Source organism: Rhinatrema bivittatum, unplaced genomic scaffold, assembly GCF_901001135.1.
Source record: "Rhinatrema bivittatum unplaced genomic scaffold, aRhiBiv1.1, whole genome shotgun sequence".
Lineage (NCBI taxonomy): Eukaryota > Metazoa > Chordata > Amphibia > Gymnophiona > Rhinatrematidae > Rhinatrema > Rhinatrema bivittatum.
Genome location: NW_021820642.1, coordinates 57189 through 73838, shown reverse-complemented (window position 1 = coordinate 73838; position 16650 = coordinate 57189). Strand labels below are relative to the sequence as shown.

The 16650-nt window shown below is 48.2% G+C and overlaps 2 protein-coding genes across 2 annotated transcripts; both read left to right on the top strand.

Moving 5' to 3' along the window:
- The first annotated feature begins 2324 nt into the window (after window positions 1-2324).
- On the top strand, window positions 2325-12359 carry LOC115081798 (zinc finger protein OZF-like). The gene is made up of 2 exons (XM_029586171.1): window positions 2325-2368; window positions 11181-12359. The coding sequence occupies exons 1-2, from the start codon at window positions 2335-2337 to the stop codon at window positions 12332-12334; spliced, it is 1188 nt and encodes a 395-aa protein (XP_029442031.1). The 5' UTR covers window positions 2325-2334; the 3' UTR covers window positions 12335-12359.
- Window positions 12360-12374: 15 nt separating this feature from the next.
- On the top strand, window positions 12375-12752 carry LOC115081795 (gastrula zinc finger protein xLCGF3.1-like). Its single transcript, XM_029586169.1, has one exon. It carries the CDS (start codon window positions 12375-12377, stop codon window positions 12750-12752), a length of 378 nt encoding a protein of 125 aa, XP_029442029.1.
- The last annotated feature ends 3898 nt before the right edge of the window (window positions 12753-16650 follow it).

Below are 16650 nucleotides of genomic sequence, written 5' to 3'. Positions count from 1 at the left end.
TGCAGGTTACCCCAATGTGTTCTGTTAAGGGAAGAAACTGCCACTCCATGCAGATTACCCCAATGTGTTCTGTTAAGGGGAGAAACTGCCGCTCCGTGCAGGTTACCCCAATATGTTCTTTAGGGCAGAAACTGCTGCTTTGTGCAGGTTACCCCAATGTGTTCTGTTAAGGGAAGAAACTGCCACTCCATGCAGGTTACCCCAATGTGTTCTGTTAAGGGGAGAAACTGCCGCTCCGTGCAGGTTACCCCAATGTGTTCTCTTAAGGGGAGAAACTGCCGCTCCGTGCAGGTTACCCCAATGTGTTCTGTTAAGGGGAGAAACTGCCGCTCCGTGCAGGTTACCCCAATGTGTTCTGTTAGGGGGAGAAACTGCCGCTCCGTGCAGGTTACCCCAATGTGTTCTGTTAGGGGGAGAAACTGCCGCTCCCTGCAGGTTACCCCAATGTGTTCTGTTAAGGGGAGAAACTGCCGCTCCGTGCAGGTTACCCCAATGTGTTCTGTTAAGGGGAGAAACTGCTGCTCCGTGCAGGTTACCCCAATGTGTTCTGTTAGGGGGAGAAACTGCCGCTCCCTGCAGGTTACCCCAATGTGTTCTGTTAAGGGGAGTAACTGGTTTTCTAAAATGTCCCTGATTCTTTCAGTGATTGGATAAAATAGCACATGATTATTTGCCAGTGAGATATTTTTTCCAGGCTGTTTTTTTATTGGACATTGTTAGAAATTTTCCTCACTGTGTATATGAGCTGGGGAAAAAAAATCGCCCTTCTTGCCACATAAAAATTGTTGGGAATTTTGCCCCCCTTTGACTTACTTCCAATGTTTTGAAGTGTAACGTCTTTGCATTTTGTGTTTAATTCTTCTTTTTAGGCAATTCCAGTTTCCTGACGCAGCCTTTCACCAGCGACAGAGTGGGGGGATACTTTTGTTAAACCACAGTCAGGAACTAGAGTTTCATCAGCATTAAAAGCTAAGTTTGCTGAAGATATTTAACAGAGCCTTAATCATCTTAAACATACAAGAGGCGTTCAACACTGCATGATAGCACGTGGTCTTCAAAGAGCTTTTTTTTAAGACTTGTGATCGAGGTAAGTCTTAAAGCGAGTGACACTTGCAGTTGGCACCTGAAACCTTTTTCCTTTCTTTTTTTGATTTTTTTTCTCCATTCACTGGGAATTTTTGAGTTGGTGAGGTGCTAGATAGTTTTGCAATTTCATTTTCCCTCCCTGCCTCGCTGACTATCGTATATTTTTTAATTGCCCAATGGGGAAAAAAAAAAAAAAGAAGCAGGAACTGAGATGAGGAAACAGCGTTACTTCCTGAGCTTGTTATGCTGAGCACAACCAGAGGCAAACACTCAGCTCTTCCCCAGCCTGAGGAAGAGCCCCCGATTCATTTCTAATCCTGAAAGCAGCAAAAAGAGAGAAGAAAATGCCTGCAGGAGCTTCTGCTCAGGTAGGAGATTGCCCTCTCTATACGGTCCCTGCTGCAGCTTTCTAACCTTGGACACTGCAGACTTAATAGGACCCCGAGCAGACCTGGGGCTCAGAAAAGGCACTTTGGGACCCTTCTGAGTGTAAGGGGAGAGATCAGGAGTCCAACAAATTGAGATTTCTGTCCTTGATTTTGTGTGTAATTGGATTCCAGTTGCTAAATTCTGTTGTTGGACTGTGCTATGTGACTGTGAATTATTTACACCCAGAAACCTCTGGGGCGGATTTTAAATGCCCTGCGCGCGTAAATCTGGCCGGATTTACGCACGCGCCGGCGCACCTATTTTGCATAGGCCACCGGCGTGCGTAAGTCCCGGGGCTTACTAAAAGGGGCGGGGAGGGGGCGTGTCGGGGGTGGGCCCGGGGGCGTGGACGAGGCCTCCGGACCAGCCCCAGGGTCGGGTGACGGCACGCCAGCAGCCTGCTGGCGCGCGCAGATTTACATCTGCTTTTAGCAGGCGTAAATCTGCCAACAAAGGTAAGGGGGGGGGTTAGATATGGCCGGGGGGGTGGGTTAGGTAGGGGAAGGGAGGGGAAGGTGGGGGGAGGGCGAAGGAAAGTTCCCTCTGAGGCCGCTCCAAAATCCAGCGTACTTTTGTTCGCGCCTGGTGCGCGAACAAAAGTACGCGATCGCGCAATTTTTTAAAATCTACCCCTCTCTGTCCTGCCCTGCTGATCCCCAGCACTAGGGGGTCTCCTGATGGATGTGGTTCAGAAGGTGCTGAGTGAGTTTCTGGTTTGTCTTTCAGATCCCAGTGACCTTTGAGGACATCGCTGTCCATTTCTCCCAGGAGGAGTGGGAGGATTTAGAACAATGGCAGAAGGAGCTTCACAAGGAGGTGATGAAGGAGAATTATCAGATGCTCAACTCATTGGGTAAAGGACACATTTACTTTTTTTTTTTGAATATTTGTCTCTTTATTAGCAGGTAAGAAATGTATCAACAATAAACCAATGAAGTTTCCAGAAAACAAACATGACATAACTTAGCACCATCCCACTTCACGGTAAATGCACAAAAGAACAATAACATTGGTTAATGACATCAGATGTACATCTCTAGCACCCGCACTATTTTAATTTAACCCCTAACCAGTCCCCCCCGGACCTTCAAGACCACCAGGACCCTCTTAACCTACAAATGGGTGAGAATACCTCACTGCCCTCCCTTGACTGTCCCGCACACCCCCACGCCCAACCTCCACTATTTATTCTTCCACTTTACATATGGCCTCCGGATCTTCTCGAAGCTAGCCAATCTGTCGTTTCGTACGGCGCATAATGTCCCCATAGAGTAAAATCTCTCAATTCTACACGGCACGTCTGCTAAAGATGCCACCAATGGTTTGTGCCGCTAGTGGGCAAGCTCACATCTTGTGGCTGTAAAACTCTGTCCCAGCAGGCGTTGTTGGTTCTCATGTCCCACTTCAAGTGGTATATTTCATAGACACGTTTTGGGGTCCTTGGGGACTGAGAGCCCAGCCCCTTCCTGTGATAATCTTAAGACTCCATCCCACCGTTTACCCACCTCCGGACACTTCCACCACATATGAAAGAAAGGTCCCTACCGAACCACAGCCTTGCCGGCACTTATCACTTGTAGAAGGAAACATCTGGCACATTTACATTTTTATTAGCAGCTTCTGGACATCATGATAAAAACCAAGTCTAGTAAGGTTTACCTGGTGAGATCTTGTAAAAAAAAAAATTTTTAAAAGCTTGAGAGTGACTGAGTGCTCCAATTTATTAAGCTGAGGTGAACCAGCGCATTCCTGCAGAATTTACTAAACTGCTAAACCGGAGCGCTGCAATCTTGTAAATCCCGCAGTGGTGGGGCTAGCAAAGAATGTGCGATCGCCCCCCAGGGCAACACTCGATCGTGGCCACGGACTACAGTCTGAAAGGTCGCACAAGCCCCCTCCTTTCCCAGGCCTCTGTATTCAAGGAAGCCCTGGGCACCTCTGGAGCATGTCCCCCCTCTGTCCCAGTGCTCCCTCTGTCCCAGCCAGCACAGGAATATTCAGGAGCCAGAACCCCAGCCATTAGCCTCACCCTCTGCCCTCCAAAACTGGACCTCCTTCAACCTCACCTCTTCACTCACTTTACCCTCCCTCCCGGCTTATCTAATGCCCCAGGCCCATAAGGGGAAGGAACGATTTTCAATAAGGGAGCCATCTGTCCCAGGGATTTCCTTTCCCCTTTAGCTTTGGAGGCTGAGGTTCTGGCTGCTGAATATTTATTTGTGGACTGGTTTCAGGGCAGGGGAGTGGGGGGCAAGAGAAACCTGCCTTCAGGGCTCTTTAGAAAAGCATTAAGATAATGTTTCCCAGTCCTCTCCTGGAGGCACACATAGCCAGTCGGGGGTTAGAGGATTGCCACAATGAATATGCATGAGATAGATTTGCATACACTGTGTTGGGAAGAACGGAATTCGTGGATCCTTGGGCCGGCTGACTGGAGAACACACTCAGATTGATGGGAAAGGAGCCGGTAGGTGGAACAAGGCAGGTGCAGAGAAGATAAAGTTCACCCTGGAAACCCGAGACCCCCCCAGGAGGAGCCTGTAGGGGTCCGGGTCGGTGGGACTTAGGAGATCTGAAGGTAGAAGTCAGAAGAGTCGAGCAGGAGTCCGGAGGTTGAGGCAGGCGGGAGACAAGATGAGACGAGCAGAGGTCCAGTGGTCGAGGCAGGCAGAAGACAAGCGAGACGAGCAGAAGTCCAGTGGTCGCGGCAGGCAGAAGACAAGCGAAAGCTGGAAATACTGGAACGAAGCCCCAGGGAACAAGCAGGAACAAGGAAACTGGAACAAGACAGGAACGGAACGTCGCTGGGAACACAGGAACAAATAGGAACCAAAGCACAACAGGAGCAAGCAGGATCCAGCAGGAAGCAACTAAGCACTCACAGGAGCGACCTCGTTGCAAGGCGAGGAAGGAGAGACTGAGCTGGCTTTAAATAGGGAACCAGCGTCTGACATCAGATTGTGGGCGGTTCAGCACCTCCTGATGCTGGACCTACAAAAGCTGTCCCCTCGCGCGCGCGTTCCTGGGCAGGGGGAGGAGCTGGAACGAGGCTCGGCGGCATCTCCATGAGGGAGACGCCATTGCCATGCTGCTGGGCAGGCCTGAACCCCGGAGGAGCGCGGCAGAGACGGAGGAACGCGGCAGAGATGGGGAAGTCGGCACAGAGGTAGGGAGCCGGTCGCCAGCCTGGCGCCCGGAATCGCAACAGTACCCTCTCCTTTACGCCCCCTCTTCAAAGGACCGGGTTTATGGGGATGGTCCAAGTGAAATTGTCGCAGGAGAGATTTGTCTAAGATGTTGCGAGCAGGTTCCCAAGTATTATCCTCGTCTCCGCATCCCTCCCATGCAAGTAAATACTCCCACCGTCTGTTGAGAAACCGAGCATCCAAAACGTCCCGTACCTGGAAAGTGGGATCATCGTCCGTGGGAGCTGGAGAAGACTGAGGTGGTCTAGGATGGAATCTTGAGAGTATGAGTGGTTTTAGTAGAGAGACGTGAAAGACGTCATGGATGCGCAAGGTGCTGGGTAGCCGTAAGCGGTAAGATACCAAGCCCACTCTTTCCACTATACGAAAAGGACCGCAAAATTTAGGTGCTAGCTTTTTAGAAGGTTGTCGAAGACGGAGATTCTTGGTACTAAGCCATACCTTGTCCCCTGGAAGGTACAGGGGTGCAGGTCTTCGATGTTGATCGATATAGCGTTTAGAAGAGAGTGCGACTCTTTGAAGACGATGTTGAGTGGAAGCCCAGAGTCTCCCCAGTTGGTTAGCGCTAGACTGGGCGGCAGGGGAAGAGACAGGTACTGGAACTGGCAAGGGTGGTTTCAGCTGTTTACCGTAGACGATCTGAAAGGGAGACCTTCCGGTTGCAGTATGTACGTGATTGTTGTAAGCGAACTCGGCCCAGGGCAATAAATCCACCCAATTGTCTTGTCTATGATTGATGAAAGCTCGCAAGAATAATTTCAAAGACCGGTTCATTCGTTCAGTTTGTTCATTGCTCTGTGGATGAAAGGCAGTAGAGAAACTTAACTGAATCTTTAACTTTTTGCATAGAGCTTTCCAGTACCGGGCGGTGAACTGAGGTCCACGGTCTGAAACGATGTCTTGAGGTAAACCATGGATGCGAAAAATATGATGAGTGAACAGAGAAGCCAATTCAGTAGCAGAAGGAAGTTTAGCAAGTGGCACGAAGTGAGCCATCTTAGAAAAACGGTCCACTGTGACCCACGCTACCGTCTTGCTGCGAGAAGGTGGAAGTTCTACTATAAAGTCCGTGGCAATATGTGTCCAAGGTTCCGTAGGAACGGGTAATGGCTGTAACAACCCCCTCGGAGGGCCATTCAGAGGCTTTTGCAGAGCGCACGTGGGACATGAGCCAACGTAAAGATCAATGTCACGCCAAAGACCAGGCCACCAACAAAAGCGGTTAATTAGGTCTAGGGTTCTTCGTACCCCCGCATGCCCCCCAGTTAGGGAGTCATGTCCCCACGCCAAAACTTTTTTACGAAGTCCTTGGGGTACGGTGACCTTGGTAGTAGAATCAAGAGGAGTAACGCTTAATTGGACACATGCAGGATCCAGAATATGTTGCAGCGCTTCCTCTTCCTCAAACTGAGTGGTGCGAGAAAGGGCGTCCGCCCGGGCATTCTTTTCCGCGGGCCGGTACTTGAGCGTAAAATCAAAGCGGCTGAAGAACAGCGACCATCTCACCTGACGGGGATTTAGTCGTTGAGCTTGAGCTAAGTACTGTAAGTTTTTATGGTCAGTATAAACAGTCACTGCGTAGTTTGCTCCCTCCAACCACTGTCTCCATTCTTCGAAGGCAAGTTTGATGGCAAGGAGTTCTTTGTCTCCAATACCATAGTTGCATTCAGCAGGCGAGCATTTTTTGGAGAAGTAGGAGCAAGGCATTAACTTGCCTGAGGCATCGTGTTGACTAAGCACGGCTCCAACTGCTAGACTGGAAGCGTCTACCTCAACGATGAAAGGGTACTGCGGGTTCGGATGGCGTAAGCAAGAGGCTTGCAAAAATGCTTGTTTTAATTCTTCAAAAGCTAGGCAAGCATTAGAAGGCCAGTCATGGGTGTTGGCCCCCTTGTGGGTAAGTGCGGTGAGGGGAGCCACCTTTCGGAGTAGTGTGGTATAAAGTGTCTGTAAAAGTTAGCAAACCCGAGAAATCGTTGGAGAGCTTTCAAGCCAGAAGGACGAGGCCAGTTGGTAATAGCGGAAACCTTCTCTGGGTCCATCTGGAATCCAGTGGAAGACACGATGTACCCCAAAAAGGGGAGTGAGTCACACTCGAACTGACACTTCTCAAGTTTGGCGTATAGATGGTTATCTCTCAAGACTTGTAATACACGTTTGACGTGATGACGATGTGTGTGCAGATCTGGAGAGTAGATCAAGACATCGTCGAGGTATACGATGACGAAGGAATGGAGCATCTCACGAAGTACCTCGTTCATGAGGTTCTGGAAGACGGCTGGGGCGTTACATAACCCGAAGGGCATTACCAGATATTCGTAGTGCCCGTCCCGGGTGTTGAAGGCCGTCTTCCATTCGTCCCCTGGACGGATACAAACCAGGTTGTAAGCCCCACGCAGATCGAGTTTCGTGAAAACTTTAGCTCCCTGTAGTCTGTCAAGTAATTCCGGTATCAAAGGAAGCGGATACCGGTCCTTCTTAGTGATGGTATTCAACCCTCTGTAATCGATGCAGGGTCTGAGGGTACCGTCTTTCTTTGCTACGAAAAAGAAGCCCGCCCCAGCAGGTGAGTGCGAGGGGCGAATGAAGCCCTTTTTTCAACTGAAGAATTTCCGTGGTGGCGGTAGTCTGACGAGCAGGCTCATCAAAGGTTTGTTTGAAATGGGCCACAAAGCCATTTAGGTCTTGCAGCATAGAGTCCTGATGTTCCCACATGGGGGATGCCCATAGCATCGCCTTTCCGTCTAGTAGTGACAAAATATATGCCACCTTGACGGCATCAGAGGGGAATTGCCCCGGCAACAGGGAAAAGCGAATGAAGCATTGGTTCAAGAAGGCCCTGCACGTCTTGGCGTCTCCAGAATAACGCGTAGGAGCCGGAAGTTGAGTTGGTACTGAAGACTGTGGTGCTGGCGCCGGAGGTGGAGGCGGGGCTGCCTCAGGAGGCCGGGCATCTAGGCGACTTGCCAGGCGGTTGACTGTAGCAGCCAACAGCTCAAGACATTGCTGTTGCTGCTGAATTCTTTGGGCCATTCCCGGAATGGCTTGCAGACCAGAAGTGTCCGCCGGATCCATGGCCTTGCAAACTGTTGGGAAGAACAGAATTCGTGGATCCTTGGTCCGGCTGACTGGAGAACACACTCCGGTCGATGGGAAAGGAGCCGGTAGGTGGAACAAGGCAGGTGCAGAGAAGATAGAGTTCACCCTGGAAACCCGAGACCCCCCCAGGAGGAGCCCGTAGGGGTCCGGGTCGCTGGGACTTAGGAGATCTGAAGGTAGAAGTCAGAAGAGTCGAGCAGGAGTCCGGAGGTCGAGGCAGGCGGGAGACAAGATGAGACGAGCAGAGGTCCAGTGGTCGAGGCAGGCAGAAGACAAGCGAGACGAGCAGAAGTCCAGTGGTCGAGGCAGGCAGAAGACAAGCGAGACGAGCAGAAGTCCAGTGGTCGCGGCAGGCAGAAGACAAGCGAAAGCTGGAAATACTGGAACGAAGCCCCAGGGAACAAGCAGGAACAAGGAAACTGGAACAAGACAGGAACAGAACTTCGCTGGGAACACAGGAACAAATAGGAACCAAAGCACAACAGGAGCAAGCAGGATCCAGCAGGAAGCAACTAAGCACTCACAGGAGCGACCTCGTTGCAAGGCGAGGAAGGAGAGACTGAGCTGGCTTTAAATAGGGAACCAGCATCTGACGTCAGATTGTGGGCGGTTCAGCACCTCCTGGTGCTGGACCTACAAAAGCCGTCCCCTCGCGCGCGCGTTCCTGGGCAGGGGGAGGAGCTGGAACGAGGCTCGGCGGCGCCTCCACGAGGGAGACGCCATTGCCATGCTGCCGGGCAGGCCTGAACCCCGGAGGAGCACGGCAGAGACGGAGGAACGCGGCAGAGATGGGGAAGTCGGCACAGAGGTAGGGAGCCGGTCGCCAGCCTGGCGACCGGAATTGCAACACACTGGGTCTCCAGTGTGTGCAAATCGATTTCATGCATATTCATTACAGATATCCTGAAAACCAGTCCGGCTAGGTGAGCCTCCAGGAGAGGGTTGGGGAAACCCTGCATTAAGGTGCATTAAGGTCTCTGGCTGGCTCCATACTGGGAGTGCTCTTTTTCTCTTCTTGCATAAGGGCTGCCGTGAGCCCAGCATTGCAGCAGCACCACTGAATACACCCAACTATGTTACAAGCTGGCCAGAAAACCACCCTGCGGCACATCCAGAGTTACCCAGATAACTAACCTGGCTAACTTAATTCCGTCTCCAAAACACCTTTCCATTATCCAGATACAATTTATCCTGATAATGAGTTATAGAGCTAAACTTTAGCCGGATAAGCGTGGAAATTTTCAAAGGTCAGCATTTAGCCTGCGAACTCATCGGTTATCAGGCTAAATTCCCTGAATACGGGTCCCTTTCTATTTATTATTGCTTGTTCGGTTTTATTTCTGGTTGGTATTATATTGGTTGGCTAGATGTTATGTTACCCGCTTAGGTTGATTTAACTTTTATTATGTCTATTTTAATGGTGAACTGCTTTGGGTTCATTAGGAAAGGTGGGACAGCAAAGTAATTAAACTGATGTGGGTCGAGGTGGGGCTCAGCAGGGCCTTGCAGCTCCTTTAACTTGTTGGTGCTGGGAGCATCCCCAATCCTCTTTGCTTGGTGAAACTCCCAGGGTAAACTTAATGACGCCTCTTGAGGTCTAGCTTGCACGGGGAGCAAGCAGTGCTATTTCCTTACTTATTTATCTTTTAAATGCTTCTGTGCCACATCTTCCAACACACAGTGCTGTCCAGCATGGCGTGCAGCTCTTACAAATGGGGGGGTAGCCTGGTGGTTAGAGCAGCGGGCTACGAACCAGGGAAGCCGGGCTTCAAATCCCACTGCTGCTCCTTGTGACCCTGAGCAAGGCCCTTTACCCTCCATCGCCCTCAGGTGCAAACTTACAGGGACATTCATCATGCCACGGAAGGGCTATAAGGCGCAATATAGCCCTGGTGTGGCAGTATCACCTGATGTTCATGACTATTTGCATAAAAAGTCCTAGATTCTCTCCCCTTTGCCCATGAACTGCTTTGCATGCATGGATCTTGTAATTCCATGCACAGCAGCTCATGCATAGGTGATTTAATGTAGATAAAATAATGCTGCTGACTCTCAAATGAAAACCATTACTCTAACGGGGAGCACCGAGACCCTAACTCGGGTCCAGATGCTCCCACATTATACTTAAAGGGCCATGCGGCCCAAGAAGTGACCTTGAAATAGCCAAAAAAAGAACTGGGGGGGTCCTTGTTGCCCATCCCAAGGCAACCAGTTGAGGCAGCCCAGCCCTCCCCCCTTTTCAATATAACAAATAGGCCAGTAGCCCCCTTTCCCCTCCCGCCAGGTTCAAATGATAAATTACTCATTAGTGGTGTAGTGAGAAGGCTAACACCCCCCCCCCCAACTCTTCTCCCACATCCCAATACCTTCCAAAATAAAGATCAAGGTAAGTAGAGGGCCCAAGGGAACCCCCTAGCCCACGTCTGGTCAGTTCCACAATCCAAAATGGCTCTGACCTGACAGGGGCAAGGTCTGGGGAACAGACCAAAGGGGCAAGGTCAGCTCGGCACCATTTTGGATTATGGCACCGACTGGGCCCTGCTCTTCATTTTGGAAAGTAATGGGGTGTGGGGGTAGGATTGGGGGGGGAGGCAGATTGTAGCTTTCCCACTACACCACCAATGATTTATTTATCATTTGAACCTGGGGTGGGGGGGAGGGGGAGGAGGCCTACCAGCCTGTTTGTAATATTGAAAAGGGGAAGTGGGGGGCTGCGTCATCGAGCAGCTTCATTCGTGTTATTTTAAACATTTCGAGAGGCCGAGCCAACTCAATGGGCAACCCTGAGGTGGGCAACAAAGACCCCCCAGTTCTTTTTTTGGCTATTTCAAGGAGGTCACTTCTTGGACCGCATGGCCCTTTAAAACGATGGTGGCTCTGAGCGTTGTGGGGCCACCATCGCACTGTGAAGAGTAAGGTCACCTTGTTTTGCCTCATGGAAATTTACAGCTGGACAAAACAACACGGTGAAAAAGCCACAATATGTGTGACCCATAGTAACGTATTGATAAAATTATGGGTTTTTTTTCTGGCATCGCTTAGGATATCTAAGTAAATTTATGGTGACATTGAAGAAATGTGAAAATGCAAGGGTGAATGCTTTGGAGATTTAATATTTTAAAAATTGTCCTCCATGAGCACTAGAGACAGAAAATATTTTGGCATCCTATCCTTTTCTTTCACATGCAGGAGGACATGACACGACGTTACAGGCCAATGTTATGACACGATGCTTGTAAAAATTTCAGACTGTGTCCTCTTCAGGAGAATAGCAAGAAAAAACAAATGTTATTGTTTTACCGAACTTGTTAAACTGTCCTCCCCCATTGTAATGCACAATGTTTACTTTGTTTTATGTAGAAAATGATGATCCCAGCAACGATAACACAGAGACACATCACAGAGAGCTCCGTGAGAATCCAGAAGGGAACAAAACATTATCAGAAAGAGATGCAGAGGACACTTCTTCCTGTTCTGAGTGGGGAAAAAAGTGCTGGATTCAATCCATCAAACACAAGAAGCAAAGAAATTCAACAGGAGACTCAGAGCCATATGAGCAAAGTGCCAGAAATATCCCACATACAGAGGAAGCGCAGAGAAACCAGAGAACAGAAAAAAGATGTGTATGTGATGTATGTGGGATACTCCTCAGGGATCCTGTGGCTCTGAAATCACAGCAGAGATTTCACAATGAAGAGAGACCATCTACTGCAGAGTGTGGGAAAACCTTCAGTCAGAAGGGAGAACTGCAGGTATCACAAAAACCATGCACAGGAGAAGCACCTTTTACATGTTCTGAGTCTGGGAGAGGTTTCAGTGGTAAGCGACAACTAATGCAACACCAGAAAATCAACAAAGGAGAGAGATTGTGTACAAATGCAGAGCATTCAGAAAGCTTTATTGATAAAGCAAGACCCACAAAATACAAGAAAAATTGCACAAAAGAGAGAACAGTTTCTTCTACTGATGGTGATAAAAGCTTAAATCAGAAAGAAAACCTCACAAGCCATGAAAAATTCCACCAAGGAGAGAAACAAAATTCAAGTAAAGAATGCAATAAAAGCCTCTGTCAGAGGAAAGTCTTTTCAAGTCATAATAAAAACCATACTGATGGAAGACCATTCTCTTATATTCAGTCTGAAAAATGCTGCTGTAGGAAGGCAGACCTTTCACAACACCAGCAAATTTACGGAGCAGGTACTGATTGTGGTAAAATCTTCAGTCAGAAGACAAATTTCACAGTCCACCAACAAATCCACACTGGAGTGAAACAATTTACATGTGGTGAATGTGGGGAAGGATTTAGCAAGAATAAAGATCTCACAAGTCAGGAAGGAATCCACACAGGAGTGAAACGATTTACATGTACTGAGTGTGGTAAAAGCTTCAGTTCAAATGCACAACTGACAATCCACCTGAGAGTCCACACTGGAGAGAAACCATTTACATGTATTGAGTGTGGTAAAATATTCACGACAAAAGGATATCACACTTCACCAGAGAAGTCATACTGAAGTGAAACCATTTACATGTTCTGAGTGTGGCCAAAAGCTTATGTTATATAAATCTCTCAAAATCCACCAGGGAAACCACACTGGACTGAAACCATATACATGTAGTGAGTGTGGTAAAAGCTTCAAGAGAAAGGAAGAACTCTCAGTCCATCAAAGAATCCATACAGGTATCAAGCCATATATTTGCACTGAGTGTAGCAAAAGCTTCAGTCAGAAAAGAATGCTTAAAGGTCATGAAAGAATCCACACAGGTGTGAAACCATTCACATGTACTGAATGTAATAAAAGCTTCTGTACAAAGGGAAATCTCACAATCCACCAGAGAAGCCACACTGGTGTGAAACCATTTACATGTACTGAATGTGGAAAAGCTTCAGTCAGAAGGCAAACCTCACAACCCCACCAGAAAATCCCATAATAAAATTAAACCATTTACATGTACTGCGTGTGGTAAAAGCTTCATTCAGAAGGTGAACCTCACAACCCACCAGAGAACCCACAATAAAATTAAACTATTTACATGTACTGCGTGTGGTAAAAGCTTCACTTGGCATGCACATCTCAAAGCCCACCAGAGAACCCACAATTTACATGTACTGAATGTGGTAAAAGCTCCAATGACAGGGGAATGTTAACAAAACATTCGAGAATACACTGGAGTGACATCATGTACTGAGTGTGGTAAAAGCTGCATTTACATGCAATCTCCAACAGTCCACCAGAGAAACCACAGTTGAAGTAAAACAATTTATATGTACTAAATGTGATAACAAATCATGAAAAAGGATATCTCACAATCCACTAGAAAACCCACACTAGATTGAAATCATTTATGTGTTCTGAATTTGGTAAAAGATTCACGACAAAGAGAGCAACTTAGTGATTAGAGCAGTGGGCTGTGAACTAGGGAAGTCTTGGTTCAAATCCTGCTGCTGCTTTTATGACCTTGGGCAAGTCACTCCATCCTCTATTGACTCAGGTTCAAACTCACATCTAGAAACACTAAGCTGTTTTTTCACTGGAAGGTTCCCACTATCTCGGAAGGGTGTTGCCGCAATAGTGGGCCCTTCCCTTAATAAAATATTGTGGCTATGTGGTGCATTTGTTACGCTTGGGCTCCGGTCAGGAGTCGTGAACACCACCCAGCAGGGTGGCTCCAGGTGGAGAGAGACAGGAAAGGCTATAAACAGTGTCTGGTTCCAGGCTGGGTCAGGGCAGGCAGCAAGTAACAGTGTCTGGGTCCAGGCTGGGTCAGGGCAGGCGGCAAGTAGCAGTGTCTGGGTCCAGGCTGGGTCAGGGCAGGCGGCAAGTAGCAGTGTCTGGGTTCAGGCTGGGTCAGGGCAGGCGCCAAGTAGCAGTGTCTGGGTTCAGGCTGGGTCAGGGCAAGGCAGGTCAGAAGGCCCGTAGGCCACACACACACAGAAGGCCCGTAGGCCACACACAGTAAGCAGGGCAAGGCAGGTCAGAAGGCCCGTAGGCCACACACACACAGAAGGCCCGTAGGCCACACACAGTAAGCAGGGCAAGGCAGGTCAGAAGGCCCGTAGGCCACACACACACAGAAGGCCCGTAGGCCACACACAGTAAGCAGGGCAAGGCAGGTCAGAAGGCCCGTAGGCCACACACACACAGAAGGCCCGTAGGCCACACACAGTAAGCAGGGCAAGGCAGGTCAGAAGGCCCGTAGGCCACACACAGTAAGCAGGGCAAGGCAGGTCAGAAGGCCCGTAGGCCACACACACACAGAAGGCCCGTAGGCCACACAAGGCAAGATAAGGCAAGGAATAAGGCCCGAAGGCCGCGCAAGGCAAGGCAAGGAATAAGGCCCGAAGGCCGCGCAAGGCAAGGCAAGGAATAAGGCCAGAAGGCCGCGCAAGGCAAGGGAAGGTCCAGGGACCAAATGCACAGCAAGGAAGGCTAGAGCAGGGAGCCCAGGCGAGCTCGATGCCGAAGCCTTGAGGGAACTGTCAGGCAGGGTTATAAGGGACAGCCCAGAACAAAGAGAGGAGAAGGGAGATGGACTGGGCCTGTCAGGAGATCCAGCTCTAGAGGGACCCCTGGTGGTGAGGCGGTTGCACAGCAGCCATAGCCGTAACAGCATTGTTTTATCTCTTGATATCACACCACAGGACAAAATAACGTAGGTGTGATGGTGGCTCCAACCTTAAGGGATCTCTATTGTTTTAAAGGGCTAATTGCAGAAAAATGCCCCTAAAAAAAGAAGTTCAGCAGGGATCAAGGGTGACTCCCTGCTCAACCTGGAGCCACCACTTAAGGTGGCCGTGACACCCCACAGTGTAAAAAAATATATGTAAATCTACGTGTGACAACAGTCCCTCAACCCTGTCCTCAATAAAACGTGTCCCACCCACCCCCATTTTCCAAAGTCCTCAAGCCTGACACTGAACCCCAAACCCAATAGCTGACTCAAATTGTTGAAGGTATAGTGCCCCCTTACCTTCCCCTCCTCTCTCCCTCCCCCCCCCCCCCCCCAATGCTCCTAATGACTGAAAAAAATCATTGGTAGGTAGTAGGAATCCCCCTGGGGCAAGGTCAGGTCAGTGCCATTTTGAAAAATGGTGCCAAATGGGCTGGGGGGCTAGAGGGTGCCCCTGGCCCTCTCATTGGATTGGCTTCAATTTTTTTAAGGTTTGGGTGTGGGAGAGAGGTTGGGGGGGGGGGGGAGGCCAGTGTGGGTTCCATTTACTACCAAATCATTTTTTCTGATATTAGAGAATTATGGGAGAGGGGGGAGACAAGTGGGGGCACTATACCCTCAATGACTTGGGTCACCGAGTGGGGATAGGAGGTGGGTGTTCATTGTCAAGCTTGAAGACTTTGAAGGAGGGTAGGGGGACACATTTTATAAGGTCAGGGTTAAGGGTCATTGCCCCATGTGGACTTACATCTATTTTGTTCATTTTGGGGTGTCTGGGCCACTTTGAGTGGTGGCCTCAGGTTGAGCCAGGGATCACCTTTGAAGCCCGCTCAACTTCCTCTTTTTTTGCTGGCCAATTTTTTTATTTTGCATGGCCCATTAAATCTAATCTCTGACAATGCCTGTAATATCATCCTGTTACGTCATCTTCAATTATAATATACATTTAATTACACTGTAAGAAAAGAACATGAAGACTAGGTCCTCCCCTAGCTTTTTCAACCCTCGTGTTTACGTTCTTAGTTGCAAACAATGTTATCAATTCATTAATCCAGTTTATTGTGATGCTAAGTTATACTATTAGACAGTACCTGAAGACTAGGCCCTCCCTAGCACCTTTGTTTCTCTTTGATAATGTTTTTAGTAGCGAACAATGTTAACGTTTCATTTCTCCAGTTAATGTTGACTCCAAGTTATACTGTAAAATTTAATAAGAAAGCTATGTCCTCTTTATTCCAGTTTCACTGTAAACCGATGTGATATATCAGATCGAATGTCGGTATATAAAAATACATAAATAATGTAGGAGCTTAGGGACCCATATTACGGTCCAAGAACTTCAGCGTTAAGATTTAACAAAACCCAGGGAGGTGTTAATTTCTCAGTCAGTCTTGATAAATAATTAAGACAGAATTGCCTAATAATAAGATCCTTTACATGGATTTGTATTATTCGTGCATGAAAATGGCATGCAAAGTGGCTCATTGTAATAGGGGAGGGAATTTGGGCAGGGCCATGTAAACTATTACGTATATCACATGATATTCTCCCTTTAAAATATCTGATCAAAATCTTCCATTTCCTTTTGGAAAAAGATGGATAAGGAGATGTTTTCAGATATATTAGGAAATAAGCTTTCTGATTTAAATTTAGAAAATATTTCTTATGCTTTTAATTTCTGGGAACAGATTGTTCATGATGTAGCTGATAACATCAGCCCAGTATTCACTAGAACTATTAATAATGAAAAGTATCACAATTAATAATGAAAAAAGTATTAATAATGAAAGTATAATGAAAATCACAGTACCGAAAACACTTCTCATTAACATAACAAACACCATCCTAAGAAGCTTTGACAACGGACAACGATACATCCTCATCCTTCTTGATTATCGGCCGCCTTCGACACAGTCGAACAACAACAGTCTAATCAACAGACTATCTGAAATCGGTTCTAACTGGTAAAAACCTTAGAATGGTTCACCTCCTTCCTCCAAAACAGAACATACAAGGTAAATTTCAACAACCACACCTCCGAAGCCATCCCACTTGAAACCGGAGTCCCTCAAGGATCCTCGCTATCTGCAATCCTTTTCAACATCTACCTATTACCCCTTTGCCAACTTCTATCCAGTCTCAGTGTCACTTACTTCCT